The 15,575-nt window shown below is 37.2% G+C and overlaps 1 protein-coding gene across 1 annotated transcript in view; it reads left to right on the top strand.

Moving 5' to 3' along the window:
- LOC122801234 (mucin-4-like) overlaps nt 1–15,575 on the top strand; it is a 152,887-nt gene that overhangs the window by 40,698 nt on the left and 96,614 nt on the right. Inside the window, exon 4 of the mRNA XM_044070786.1 lies at nt 968–1,156. Within this exon, the coding sequence (XP_043926721.1) occupies nt 968–1,156 (189 nt within the window). The remainder of the gene's footprint in view (nt 1–967; nt 1,157–15,575) is intronic.

Raw genomic sequence — 15,575 nt, forward strand, 5'->3', positions numbered from 1 at the left:
CCAGGATTCTTGACATTAATATTTTTGCTTTTGTATAATAAACATTTTAATTTAATTTATATTTGTGTTATACACTTACTATATTTCCAGCTTGAATTTTACACTTTTCTATTTTGTATCTATTATACATTATAACAATTTACCAATATTCCTAATCATGAAAATTTACAAATGCCATATTACCACTAGAAATATCCTATTCTAGAACAGCTTTCTCCTTAATTCTAAAGCTAATTAAGCATGTTGAGATATTTATTCTCAGCAAATACAATTAATCTGATAATACCAGTTAGTTTAGATCACACTGGAAGCATGTAAATGATATTGCTTAGATTCCACTATTGATTTGCATTTTTGTAATCTTTCTTTCTAGTGTTAATTGAAAATAATTTGAAACTAATTTATACTTGTTATGCTATAGATCAAATTCAGATGAAGTCACTTTGCAATATTTTAGACATAAGCATTTATTTTGTATTCTATTCTGTTAACATGTAAAAACTAATTGGCTAAGTATTTCTTCTCAGATATGACCTGTGAGCAGAGATATGGATAAATGATATGCTGAGAGAAGAAACTGATAGAATCAGGCCTAGGTCTACAAAATCAAGCTTTTTTTGCAGTTCAGAGCCTTAATTCCATGTGCTATACAACCCCAAGTCATCATAACTAACAAACATAGGTTGTTTGTAAAATAACTTATTTAGTTAGGAAAGTTTCAGAACAAATATAAAAAATGGAAAGTGCATATGTGCTAAAAAAATTTAAAATAACAGAAAACTAAACCTATAAAAAAGGAAACTCCAAAAGAATATCAATGGGGGAAATCAGTGTTGTAGATGGATTATATTCACACTGTACCATTTTTTATTCTTTCTTGTGGTTTGCTGAGTTCCTACACTGATAGTCTACATGATCTCTGTGCCTTAATTATAATATTTTTTTCTCTTTCCTTCTTTCTCTTTAGGAAATGGTGTTGTCTGCACACCAATAGCATGTTATAACGATGTCTGTCCAAGTGGATACTGCAGCAATGGAGGAACTTGTTCTATCAATCCTACTAAGAACTGCATGGCAGAGTGCCAGTGTTTGAAAGGATTTACTGGTAGCCGCTGCACAGATTTTGTACAGAATTTTATGCCTAGACCATTACCAAGTAAGTATTTTCATTAAATTGCTCTTGTGTGATTATATTAATTCATAACAACTATATGTGTTTGATATTAAAGTTTATTCTAAATTATTTATTTGAAATCTATTACATTTTTGTGTGAGTACAAGGAGTAATTGTTGTCTCAAAAATGTTTATCGCTTCTCAACTTTCTAATTTATGAATCATTTATCAGTGCAACTATCCTGACCATTGTTTTGATGATAGGCCTTTTCTGTTTAAAGAAGAATATGCACATCTTATCCAAATGCTAATGAGTTTTCCTAATCAAACAGCTGCCTTATCTGGTTTATCTTACATGTAGAATTTAGAAGGTACTCTAGACTATATGCTGCTGTGGCATAATTTCTTTTCCCTGCTTCAGTTTTTACTGTTAATGAACTTTTGAATACATACCTCCAAAACCTGATATATTTATTCACTTTCTTATTCAAAACGGAAAGCTCGCCGACTCTCAGCACGGCTTTAGGCCATTCCACAGTACCACCACGGCTCTTCTGTCTTTCTCTAATGTCATCAATCTTCATCTTAACAACAACAAACTATCTTCAGCACTCTTCCTAGATCTCTCAAAAGCTTTTGATATGGTCAGCCATCAGCTACTGCTCAATACCCTACAAACCATCAGTTTAGACCAACACGCAATACAATGGTTTCACTTCTATCTAAATGATAGACAGCAGGCTGTCTTATGGCAGAGTAAGCTGTCATTCCAACTTCCTCTAACACTAGGTGTCCCACAAGGGTCCATACTAGGTCCTCTTCTTTTCTCTATCTTTATCAGTGATCTGCACACCACCATCCCAGGAGCCACCTGCATCCAATATGCAGATGATGCAATGCTAATATGCTTCGCCTCCTCTACTACACAACTTCTAACCCAGACCACTTTCAGCATGGTAGAAACATGGCTAGCTAATCGCCACCTGCTTATAAATCCTAACATAACCAAGCTACTACTTTTCTCCTCTAACCGTAGAATTTCTCCTACTTCCTTCAACAACAAATCTAGCAATGACGCCATTATCTCCCCTGATGACCATACAAAGCTTCTAGGCGTAATAATAGACAGCAACCTTAAATCTGATAAACATGTCAATCACACTAATAAGTCCGTCAACAAAAAAAATGGCTCCCTGTACAGAGCCAAACCTTTCCTCACCCCCCTAGCAAGGGTAGCTATTGCAAGATCACACCTCCTCTCAACCTTTATGTATGCCTCCCTTGTACTCACCATCCTATCAAAAACCGATCTCAACAAACTATCAGGATGTCACAATCACACAGCTAGATTCGCTACTGCCATGGCTTTTAGGACACACCATTGCCAGAACCTCAAAGCACTGGAATGGCTAGAGTATCCTACCCTTCTACAGTTCAACCAGCTTATAGTAGTGCATAAAATACTCCATCCACCTGATAACACTCCTACCCTCAAAAATATTCTCACCTCTCATAGTGTCCCCAGGCCATTACGCTCAGCTGATAAACTAATGATACTGACCCAAAAATCCGACAACTCTGCAGGCGATGCCATATTTGCCAACTCAACCAGTAAAATCTGGAATCTACTCCCTACTACCATTACCAAAGAACCCTCACTACCCCTATTTAAAAGAGAATTCAAAAAATACCTCACATCTCATTGGCTGTGCTCTTGTTCTAAACCTAACAGCTTCACTAATACATGTCTTGCTACCTAACCTGCTGTTTAGCCAAGTATCTATGCCTCATAGCATTTGAATGTCTAAACAATGTGAATTATGAGCTCTGATTATATTATATGTTCACATTTTCTGATACGTCTTTGCCAATCAGATGTAAGTCTGCACATTGTGTATATTAATATTTGCCTGTAATTGTTGTCAATATTTTTCTAAACATGCCTGCCTGAGTTTATCTTTTCTCCCCGGGCCTCAGCTGAAAATGGACATATATCCAGTTGGACTATCCCGGTCAACAAATATAAAATAAATAAAATAAAAATAAATAAATAAAAATATTACCTGATGTTCCTATTTTCAGCTATGTAGGGCAACCCAGCCTGATCAATTTAGTAGTAAGTGACCATTTATGCAAGACAATCTCATCCTTTCCACATTCTGAGACTACCAAGGATAAACACCAAGGATAAACACCACGATAAACACCAAGGATAAACACCAGGGATAAACATTCATTTCTTCAATGTGCTTATTAGTAATTTGCTTTTTCTTCATGGAACTTACCATTGAATCTAATACAAGTTAACACTGAATATTTCTGTACTTTTTACAGAAAATACAAAGCAGATCCTGTTCATATATCATAAAGGTCTGTTTAGTCATCTGTCTAGCTCTTCAGTTGCTGAATGGCTATGTGTCCTCTATAATTTTGATATTTAGTCATCACTATGTAAATTCTGTATTTTTCTTGTAATTCTTCAAGATAAGCAATATTCAACAGTCCCCGGCAAGATCCATCAAAGCCACCCTTAGGGTGAGCAAGAGGATTTGTTAGACTTAAAAAGCTGTAGGCCCTCCTCAGTTTTTTTAAACAAAGTAGAAGTTACAGGACTGTATTAAAGCTTTGAATAAACTCTTACTTTAGGAAACATTGAATAATTCTACTAGATATTTAGGAAGATAATATTTTGAATCGAAAAATAATGAATAAGCACCTTCAAGAATATAAATATCCCTTTTTTCCAATACCCATTGTCTGCAATCCTTCACAATTCCTTACTTATATTTTCAGCATAAACTTACTGCCTGGTAATGTCAGTATCTCTCACTGTATTGTCTCAAATTTGGCTGTTCACCAGGATAACCAAACTGAGGATGAACTCCTCCAAAGTCACTTTAAAACTTTTTGCTTCAAAAAAGTAATAAACCAACTAAACAAATTGTTCAGTAAAGCTATTTAGAGCTGCTGACATTTTCAACCACTGTTTTTTGTGACGGCCTCCTCTTTTATTGTGATTAACGCCAGGATCATGCCACTGGTCTAAAACATCCTAATAGTATTCTTCTTCCTGGGCCTCAACTCTTCAACATAACTAACAAATGCTCAGCCAACTCTGAACAACACCAGCAGCCAAAATCATTGAAAATATTGTATGTTCTATTGGAGAAAATTAGTAAAGGAACCAAGGTATAGGAGCAAATAACTAAGGAGGGAAAAGTCATAGAGTGGGATAAGGCCAAGCAGAAGGTTGGACTGTGGTTTGGAGACATGCTTTCTTAATATGGACTGATAACACAGCATAGCCACAGAGAAAGGGCTAAGGAAAGGTTAAATGAAAGACCATTTCTGGTTGAGTTTATACAGGAGTTCAGAAGAGGAGCTGAGGTTAAAAAAATATATTTAGTAGGACATATAAAATAATATATAACTCTAAGAATCAGTCAGAACAGCATATAAAACACTAAGGAATGAGAACAGACATGCAATGAACAAAGAAGCAATTAAAGGATATCTGTATGGTTCCCATGTATGCAACAACATTTGAGTAAATTACATAGAAATAAATGGAATCTAAGGGAACAATATATACAGAATAATGTTCCAAAGAAATGATACTCCAAGGAGGGCAGGACTTCAGTAACCTCTGTAATGCTAAACTGAATAATTGTTAAGACAAAAATTATATTTTTTATAATGCAAAGAAAGGAATAAATATATTTTTCTCTAATACAATTGAATGCAAAGTCATGTCACAATGCAATGCATGATGACAATAAAAATGTTTTCAAAAAGAAGAAAAGCTGTTATGTTAGTAACTTCATGATTTTTGTTACCCAACAAGGTACTTGCTTCCTCAAGACACAGTTTTAGAGATCAGTACAGCACTGATAGAGCTTTATGATCTACAAAAGATAGTATGCATGGCACTTCTGATAAAGACCTCCTAAGGTGTACCTTTTTAATGATACCAAAGGGACATTTGATTTTGTCAGTTACAATTTACTACTGACTAGATTTGCTAGAGTAGGCTGTGATGAGGATCATTTGACTTGAATTGCAAGTCAGCTTGAGAAGAGAAACATTTTACTTCTTCCTGATCATTCATTCCCTCTCACCACTTTATACCTCACATTCTGGAGGATCTATTCAAGGGCACACATTTTAATTACTTTTTATAAACCTGTTTAAATTCTGCTCCATCACAACTCTCTTTGATTTTTCATGTAGATTATGTTAACTGGTCTTTCATCAGGTAGAGTCTCAGTCAGTTAAAGCTTCCCTTCCATATAGATCATATGTATTAATAGAACTGTTCTGGCATATAAGCCTAACAATAATCACCTGAAAGACACACACACACACATACACACACACACACACACACACACACACACACACACACACACACACACACACACACACACACACACACATACACCAAGGTGTCTAGTTTGTAACAGAAGTTGACCAGAACTCCATTCTTTGTATTTCTAGCCTACAGGGTCAGATAGTTATCAAATCTAATCAGTTTATGTACTTTGTATTTGGTTTGACCACTTCTTGGGTTTGCCTTCCATGCACCTCTGTGACACTGTTCAAGAGGAACATGGCTGAGTGGATGGGGCACAGTAAATTCTTACTAGGGATAACACCCACAACCCTCCTGCACATGGGCAGTCATCACTAAATGCAAACATGGGTATTGACTAGCATTTCTATCATATTACATTGAGATGAAACAGCTAGGCTTAAAATGACCTCCAAGTTGATAGCCTGTGATCCTATTACCATCTAAATAATACTGCTAAACTACTTGCTAAGATCTTGCTATCATGGATACAATTACTTTTAATGTTTTATTCTTTGCTTTAGATATAGTCAGTAAATCAGCGGAACTGCATTGATGTCTGTACATATCAGTGAGTACTTGAATTAACTAATTTGGGGTGAACTGACTGACTTAGCTGAATCAGTCTTTCTTTTCATTCTCTTTTCTTACATTTTCCTTCCTTCTTTCTGAACAAGGACTTTACTAGTATGATTGTCAACTTATTGAGCTGAAAACGCTTCTTGGGCAAAAATAATTTTCTAAATGAAGCGCACATACAGGGCTAAATTATAACATACACAAATATAGAGACTGAGTAAGAAAAATGTGTCAAGTGCATCACTACAAAGGATTTTCACTTAAAATGTATCGGTGCTATACAAAACATGTGGACTTCTAATGTGATACAGAACCACAGACGTAACAATAAGGAAAATCCCTGCATTTTCCTCCACTGTGTTGCAGTTGTGGTGTGGAGTGTGGAGGTTGCAACTGCCATGAGGAGATTTATAGTGAAATAGATTAAAGGGGCATTTTTTTGTATTGGTTTGGGACCAGTGTTAGTAAAAAAAAACTTTTAGGAATTAAAAGAAATGTAAGTGGCCAAAACTATTGGCTCGATATTTAATGAATAATGCATATTTATTTTCTGTCTTACCCAAGTATTATAAAGTTTCCAGATTAACTTAATGGCAATTTCATTTGTGTTCAATAAGACTTCAAAGGATATATGTAATAATTTTCTCTACAGTACAGCTATGATTAATTTTACAAAATTTGTAAATGAGTGATTGAAACCAGTATGATCCATACCAATCAGAATACCAGAATTAACAGTAACATTGACTGTCATATGCCTCATTTGTTTACGTAATGTTTTGTTTCAAACATCATTTTATGTTTTCCATGAGAAAGCTAATCATTGGTACACACAGTGAAAACAATTTATTTATTATAGATAAAGAATATTAGACCTGCGCAAGGGAACCACGTTCCAAAAATAACAAAAAATGATCTGTAAAATCCCAGGAGCTGGAACGTGGTGGCTAAATTATTTCCACAGTCACTGTTATTAATAATAAGGAACAGCAGGTCCACTCCACAACAGCAAATAGTTGTATAAACTTCAATCCAGACAGTCTGATGAAGCCGTCTGGGTGAAAGCGCTTACTGCATGTCAAATAAAGAACGTTCCTGATATCCAGAAGTTCCATGAATTTTTTCTATTGTTGGATTGAAGTTTATACAACTATTTGCTGTTGTGGAGTGGACCTGCTGTTCCTTATTATTAATAACAGTGACTGTGGAAATAATTTAGCCACCACATTCCAGCTCCTGGGATTTTACAGATCAATTTATTTATTATATCAAGTTGGCCATGTCTGAGGATTAGGTAGTATTATTCCATAATTCACCGACATATGTTATATCGTTTTTTAGTAGATCATTAATCTATTAAACATAGGTGAAATTAATGACTTTACGTGATAACACGGTATGTTGGGCTGGTTTATAGAAACTTTTCAACTATGATGTGAACAGAATTCAAGAAAGAATAAGCCTATCCAGTGTCCACACATTGCTAAACAGATAATACATTAAAACTGCTTCTTTACAAGACTGCCATTAGTCACATAAAGAGTTAAATTGCCAGTAACATCTACAGTAGATACAATAGTTGTGTAAGTATTAACCTTGACCCACATATCATGTGGAGGGTGGCAGAATAAACTCATTAGTTTATACATAAATGGAATAAACATATTTCTCAGGGAGGAAAATGTATCAAATTGAAGGAACAGTTTAGAGAAGGATCTTCCCCTAAACTGTAAAGGATAGTTGAAGAGTACAGAAATAATTCCTCTCTCTTCATAGGGTTTAAAAAGCAAAACTTTCTTGAATGACACAGGCAGTGGTCACTAAGTGGTAGTTTTTTTTCAGGAAAGTCAGAAAGAAAAAAAAATAGCTGCAAAACTCTGTAGAAGACACAACTTCCTGAAAGGCTGATATTCCTTAATACTTACTTAGAGAGAAATTGACAAATGCTGTTAATAGGAGACATGGAATATTTTTATTTTACCAGGGAACATCAAAGCAATTAGGGGGTTCATCATAGCTTATTCTGGATAGAAAAATATTATAGACTGCTGATGGTTTACCATTCTAAGAAAGAAACCTATTAAAACAGTAGGTGTTTTTTCATGGTATCCTTCTTTTGTTATCAATTTGGTATGGTTCTTGTTCATCTCTCCAACCTTAATCTCTCCCAAAATACTCTTTCCTGGTTCTACAGTTACCTTTCTGACAGATCTCAGGCTATCAGATGGAAGGTCTCTATCTCTTCCTTCTTACCCACACCTACCGGTGTTCCTCATGGATCCATCCTCGGTCCCATGCTTTTCAACATCTTCATAAATAACATTCACTTTGTCCTCCCTGACACTACAGTCATCCAATACGCTGATGACTCTACCTTACTTTGTACCACCCCCAACTTTTCTGAACTTCTGTCTAACACACAAACAGCATTTTCCACTACAGAAAACTGGATGCACCAAATCTATCTCTCCCTCAACTCCAATAAATCTAAAATTCTAATTGTCATCCCTACCAAGACTTCTTCCTTTGACAAAAACACATTCATCATCCTAAGCCAAACCAACTCTCCTATAGAAGTGGTCCCTTCTGCTAAGCTCCTTGGCATTGCATTACCATTGATGAACAATGTAACAATATATATATATATATATATATATATATATATATATATATATATATATGGGTCTACTTCTATTCACTGACATCCCATTTCACTGAAACCCATTTTGTTGACAGCTCATTTCATAGACAAACTTTCTAGGTGTGGGGCTTCCACACCCCAATGTGGGGGCTGTGCCCCCACACCCCCAACTATATATTACAACTCCACAGTCGCACAACAGTGGGGAGGGGGGCAAATCCCAGGTTTTTGCCCTGTTTACTTTTGTCTATGAAATGGGGCTGTCAACGAAATGGGTTTCAGTGAAATGGGATGTCAGCGAATAGAAGTAGACCCATATATATATATATATATATATATATATATATATATATATATATATATATATAAAATATGAAGTTATATAAGGGAAGCAAAACAATTTAAAAATAAAAATATTTCTTCATGTAACATTTATAGCTGGGAACAAGTGCTTAGTCAGAGGTAAGTTATTCCTAGTATGAAATAATATGCAGTTAGGGTATAACATGTAACATTGCTCAAGAGTTGATAAGGAGAACAGAAAATGGTTATTTTTTCTTTGGCAGCTGCAGTGTATCAGAATAAAATTCCAGAAAGGTTATTGACATGTCTTGTTGTAGAAAATGTTGTGATTTTACAGATATATATATATATATATATATATATATATATATATATATATATATATATATATATATATACACACATTTGTGTGTGTGAAATCTGGAAGGGATAAAAGGTAGATTATGTTTGCCAGTGGTAATGAACATACAGAGATAGGGAATCATGTTGAGAGATGGAGAAGTGAAACAGAAGCTCTGTGATAGTAATAAAAGATATACAAGTAAAGGCAGGGAATCAAATAGAGTCAATTTTAACAGTAAAGGCCTTTTGAAATGTTAATAGTATACTGAAAGAGTTATTAATCCTGTCCAGTTCTCACTACTCTTGTATCTACCTATACCCCTTCTAGAACCCTACGCACCTCTAACCAACAACTTCTGAATGTAGACCATCCAAAGAAGAACACAGGAAAACTGCAATATAACTGCTCTATAGCCCACACTTGGAACAAACTTCCTCTGAACATCCGCTCCATTATACACCCTGCACACTTTAAAAAGGAACTCAAACATTATCTTCTCAACACTAAATCATGCCTCTGCTTAGAACCTACCTGATATGTCCCCTTTATGCAATTGGTGCTCCTTTCCTCTGAACTCCTGAAAGCACCTATACCTTCCTACAAAGCCTATGGAATGAATTCTGATTCACTTGTATATCTCTTATTTGATCACTTGTATATAACTTGTTTTGTACATAAAAACAAACAAAAAAAAAAAACACATTAGGGGTTCATATACTCATTTCTTTGAGAAAACCCTCTTGCTGTAATCTGAATATGTTTGAGTCATATTTGTATTAATATGTTATGGAGGTATAATTGATTATGGTACTTTCTATGTTTTGTTACCTATGATATCCTAATTGTTTTTGTAATTGGAGCTTTTCTCCTTGGGTCTCCACTGAAAACGGGCTTCTGCCCAGCTGGTCCAACCCGGTTAACAAATGTCAAATAAATAAATAAACAAATTATGGAAGTTTAATTTGGCACAAGTAGAGAGTTGAGGACTTCTTAGGGGAGACATGCCTGGCCTACAGAGCAATCCAAGACCCAAACCTAATGAACTTGTGGCATGTCTGTAAATCAAACGGGACTAGGGCTACCATTCTAGGGACCTAAATATGGCCTGTGACTTAAATAGGACATGCTGGAGGGACAGATTTATCTCCCAGCGACTGCCACATCTTTGGAACAGGTTACCAATTTATGTGAAACAAATCAAGAAGGTGTGAATGGGAGATGGTGTCAAAGGCTTTAGAAAGATCTAGCAGAACAATGGATACAAGAAGTCCAGAATCTTGGGCTTGATTAACAGTTTCTAAGAAGGAGAGTAGGGCAGTTATAGTGCTGTGGCTGGGATGGAAACTGTGTTGGGTGGGTGTAAGTAACTGATTCTGAGTTAAGTAGGGTAAAAGTTGGTGGTGGACACATTTTTCAAGAATTTTAGATATTGGAGACAGAAGGGCTATGGGACAGAAGTTAGATATGGAGGTGTTTTTCCCTCCTTTGTGAAGTGGAAGATTGTAGGCTGAACGCCAAAGTTTGGGTACATATGATTCTTTTAAGGATCGGTTGATCAGGATACTAATTGAGAGAGCAATACCTTCAGCTGCGCATTTGAGGAAGGAGGGGGGAATGTTGTCGGGGGCATTAGAGCATGGCTTTAGTTTGGATAATAGTTTTTTTATAAACAATGTGGAAACTGGTTTGAGCTAGAACATAGAGGGACAGTTATTAGGGATGTTGGAAGGAGAGATTAGGAAGTTGGGTGGATTATAGTCAGGAAATGTTTTGGTTAGCTTAGCTATAGAATCTGTAAAGAAAGTGTTGAAGTGAGAGCTCAGTTCTTTGTCAGTTAAACTAGGGTCAGGGCAGGGGTTATTTCTAGACCCAGGATAGAGAAGAGAGTTAACAGATTTCCAGAATTGTTTTGGGTTCTTATTATTATTAGACTGAAGTTTATTGTAGTAGCTTGTTTTGTCCAAGGAGATTAATTTTTTTACTTGGTTGCGGAGTTGGGTATATTGGAGGAAGTCAGAAGATAGTTTACTTTTTGAAAACGCTTCCAGGATTTGTCTCTGAGATGCATGGTATTTTTAGTCTCTTTGGTCAGCCAAGGAGCAGAGTTGGCTTAGATTCATTTGTTTCTTAGGGGGGGCAAGGGAGTTAAGAGTATTTAGGAAGATAGAGTTAAAATGCTCTACAGCATTGTCAAGGGAGAGAGTGTTAAGGATTTGCCAGTTGATTTGTTTGAAAATGTTTGAGAAAATTGTGGGGTTGAAGTTACTAAGGTTACGAGTTTGAATGTAATGACGTTGGAATAGGGTGGGGTTAGCTGAGCGATGAATGAAGGCAGGGAGATGGTCACTAAAGGAGTCAGGGATAGTGCCAGAGAGAGAGATTTTGTTTGGATGGGAGACTAAAATCCAATCTATGATGGATCCTGGGGGGTAATTTTTGTTAGGTCGGGTTGTAGAATGGATTACTTGGGAGAGGTTGAAGAGGTTGATGGTTAGGGAGGGGGAAGGTGAGTTGATTTTGTTCCAGTCAATGTTGACGTCACCTAAAATAATGGTTTCATATTTTATTTCAGATGAGGCCCAGTGGAGAATATTCTCGAGGGTGGAGATATTATCGCCAGGGGAGATGTATAAGGAGATGAAGCAGATATTTTTATGTTTATTGAGTCAGAGGAAACTTGCAGTTATTTCAGTATTTTTTAATTGAGGGACTGGGATATGAAGGGGGATTATGGAAAGAAGGTTAGAGTAGATTAGGGCAGAGCCTCCACCTTTTTTATTTAATTGGTCAGTCCTTAGGATGTTGAAACCTGGAGGTAAGATTTCAGAATCAGAAATATGAGGTTTTAGCCAGGTTTCGGAGATGGCTAAGATGTCAGGTTGGTTGTGATTGATCCAAGCATGGACATGGTGAATTTTGTTGTTAAGGCTCTGGGCATTGATAGAGAAGACCTTCAGGGTGCTAAAAGAGGAAGTAGGAGAAGAAGGAGAAGGGGGGAGAGGCTTATTTGAATTGAGGGAGGAAGGGGAAGGAGGGAAGGAGTTGTTTGTACTGAGGCAGGGGCCTGGGTTAGGATTAATGTCTCCAGATAAAGCAAGGATATTACACAAGACAACTTTTTGCCTTTTAAGTTTGGAAAGTAGGAAGTTGTTAGGGGTTAGTGGAAATGTAAGAGAGAAGCTTTTTGTAGAGGAGGAGAGAAGTTTGGAATGGAAAAGCTGCAATAGGTTAGTTGTGATAAGGGAGGGGGAAATGGAATGGAAGTGAGAGAGTAGGAGAGGTTGTGGGTGAGTGAAAATGATAGTTTGAGTAGAAGGAAGGTATGGGTGAGGGTTTTAAGGAGTATGAAGTAGCATGATAGAGAGGAATAAGAAAGAAGAGAAGAGAGAAGGGGAGTCTGAAAGTATAGAGGATTTGAGAGGGCATGTTTGGAATGGGTGGGGTAAGGAAGTGAGAAATAAGAAAGGAAGTAAAAGAAGTTGTGGTGAGAAGGAAAAGGAGAGGAAGGGAGGTATAACTTATGGATAGGAGGGGGGAGGTTAAGTGTAGAGAGAAGGGGAAGGAGTAAGAGTGGGTGGGGACATCAGAGGATGATTGGGATTGGATAATTGATGAAGGGTAGATTGAGTTGGTAGAAGACTGTGATTGGTTAAAAGATATGGAGGGAGGAGTTAGTGAGGTATAAATGTAGAGGCGCTGGGGGCAGTGGGATTTGGGGGCAGGGTAGGGGAGCGGAGTGAGCCTGCAGGGTGAACGGAGCAGAAAGAGCCAGAGGAGGAGAAAGTGAGGAAGACAATCAGTACAGAGTGAATAGTCTGAAGGTAAGTTTAGCAGGGATGTGAATAGGTAAGGTAAGAGTAGCAGAGATGTGAATGAGGAGTACAGAGAAGTGGAGTTAGAGGGTAGATGTAAAGGAGAAAGACAATGGGAGAAGGAAGAGACTTCAGAAAGGGTTAGAGGAGGGCTGTATATAAAGCGAAGAGTGGCTAGGAATCCTGGACAGTAAGAGGGAGAGAGCAGAGGGAAGATGTTAGAGGGCTGTATTAGGGGAGATGAGGAGGGAGAGGGAAAAGTAGTGGGGATAGCAAGAAGGTAGAGGAGCACCACCTAGTGGTCAGTCAGTCTGAGGCAATAGAGCCCCATGGAGAAAGTCAGGAAAAGGGAGGAAGGAGCTATCAGGGTTCAGGATAGGGGGTAATGAATGCAGGGAAAACTATAGCAGCAGAGAAGAGGGTTGAAATTAAGGGGAGAACTAGGAGTGCAAGCAATAAAGAAGAGGGGGTAGTGGCTGCTGGCTAGTCTGGCAGGGAAGCGTACCATGACCTAGTATAATCAACTGAAACTGCACAGATTTACAAAGTTCACATACTTTCTTGTAATCCTTGTTGTAGGGAGAACCTAGGGAGCAGTAGTAAGGCCTTAGAGTTTTTGGAATTAAGAGTTTGTTTAGCCTGTTCTTGGCCAGAGTGTTCAGGAGGGTACTTTCAAGAGGTTAGGGCAGGATAGGCAGGAGCCCAAGCTACAAAATACAAGAGAAAGAAGAAAGATTTTAAACAGCAGTGTAGGCATCAAAGGAACACAAGAAGACAGTTGCCAGGCATACATAAAGTAAATATGAACAAATAATGCGTATTGCAGCAAGAAAATAAAAAAAAAAAAAAAAAAAACAATATTGAACAAGACGACCCACAGGTCTAATAGGAGTTCACCTCTACCTTCTATAGCTCAATAGGAAGGCCACCAGGCCTGGGTGTACCCTCCACCCCAGCCCCACCCACGTCTGATTCATGATACTACTTTTTTTATCTCTGCTGGTATTATCAGGATAACAAGACTCTGCATCAGTCTTTGGCATTGCAGTGATCTCCATCTGTGACCAAAAGACCTCCATGTCAGGTGCCATATGTTGAGCAGTATAAAGCCACCTGTAAAAGGATTATAATATCTCCATAATCTGAGTAGGGTTATATGTGATCATGCTCATTCCCTCATCCCTTAACTCTGAAATCCCTCTTTTCACCTTTTGAGTTCTGAGTTTATCAGCCAAAAGCTTCTATAATTTAAGAGTATTTTAAAAGAAAAAAATATCTAAAGGAGGTCACCTTAAATTGATTTAGCTGCAGGGTCCTTTTCTCAGTTACTGCCTTCCAGTCTACCCTTACTACTCAATGTTGCTACTCCTTAAACTGTGTCAAGTGATGAAGATATTCCTATATTAAGTCTTGTTGATGTTGCACATTCTGTATTTAAAAAGATCAAGTATCTTCTCCTTAGCTTTATCCCAGACAAGTAACATTTCATCTTGTTTTGGGTCTATTTCCCAAAGGGCATCCAATATGATGAATTCAACAAATTATTCATGCTTCTTTATAGAGACCCAGTGGGAGGGAAACCACCAGTACCTCGAGTGGCTAATGGGATAACCAGATGGAATTTTGCCATGATAACAGAATAGTCAGACAAAGCCACAGGAAATGCCTGTGTCTTAGACATTACAACAATGTTATTGAGATGCATCCAGTTTAATCTAGATCTTAAGATGGCCAGAATAAAAGTTAAAGTTACCAGTTAAAAATTCTTAGGCATGATGCCAGTTAAATCAAAAATTTGCCTTAGACTCCCTCACCAGTTATCCTATATTCCTGGGACCCTTATCAGGATCAAGTCTGTCCATTAACAAATTCCAATCCCCGCTAAGATCAAAATGCTTCAGTGAAAACTAAGAATTTCATTCAAGATTCACCTCATAGTTCCCTAGTTTGCTTGTAAAGGAAATATACAGAAACTGGTGTTATTTGACTACCCTGTGTGGGGCCTCTTATTGTATCATACCTGCCCAGATCATCCTTTAATTACTATGATAAGATGAAAATCCATTTGGATGTAAATATCTAAACCCTGCTGTCGGCATCTTGTAAAAGAAAGGCATAACCATGAGTAAAACCCAATTTTCTGAAATATAGATGCTCCTCCTGATTAAAGTGTGACTTCTAAAGCATATCTACCTTCATGCTGAGCAGTCTGAGATGCACCAAAATCCTGTGCTGTTTCTTTAAATTAATCAGTCCATTATTGTTTCATAAGAGTACAGAGATGTTTCTTTACCCCATTGCAATGTTTAACCTAGATGAGAAGCAGGGGATAAATGTGAAATTATCACAGCCATAATTATGTACAGGTAAATGCACCTTGTAGTTTAATCCTCATGCGGTACTTCCATCTACCACTGTTGTCTAGATATTTT

This window comes from Protopterus annectens, chromosome 4.part1 (assembly GCF_019279795.1).
Source record: "Protopterus annectens isolate FY-2018-M chromosome 4.part1, PAN1.0, whole genome shotgun sequence".
NCBI lineage: Eukaryota > Metazoa > Chordata > Ceratodontiformes > Protopteridae > Protopterus > Protopterus annectens.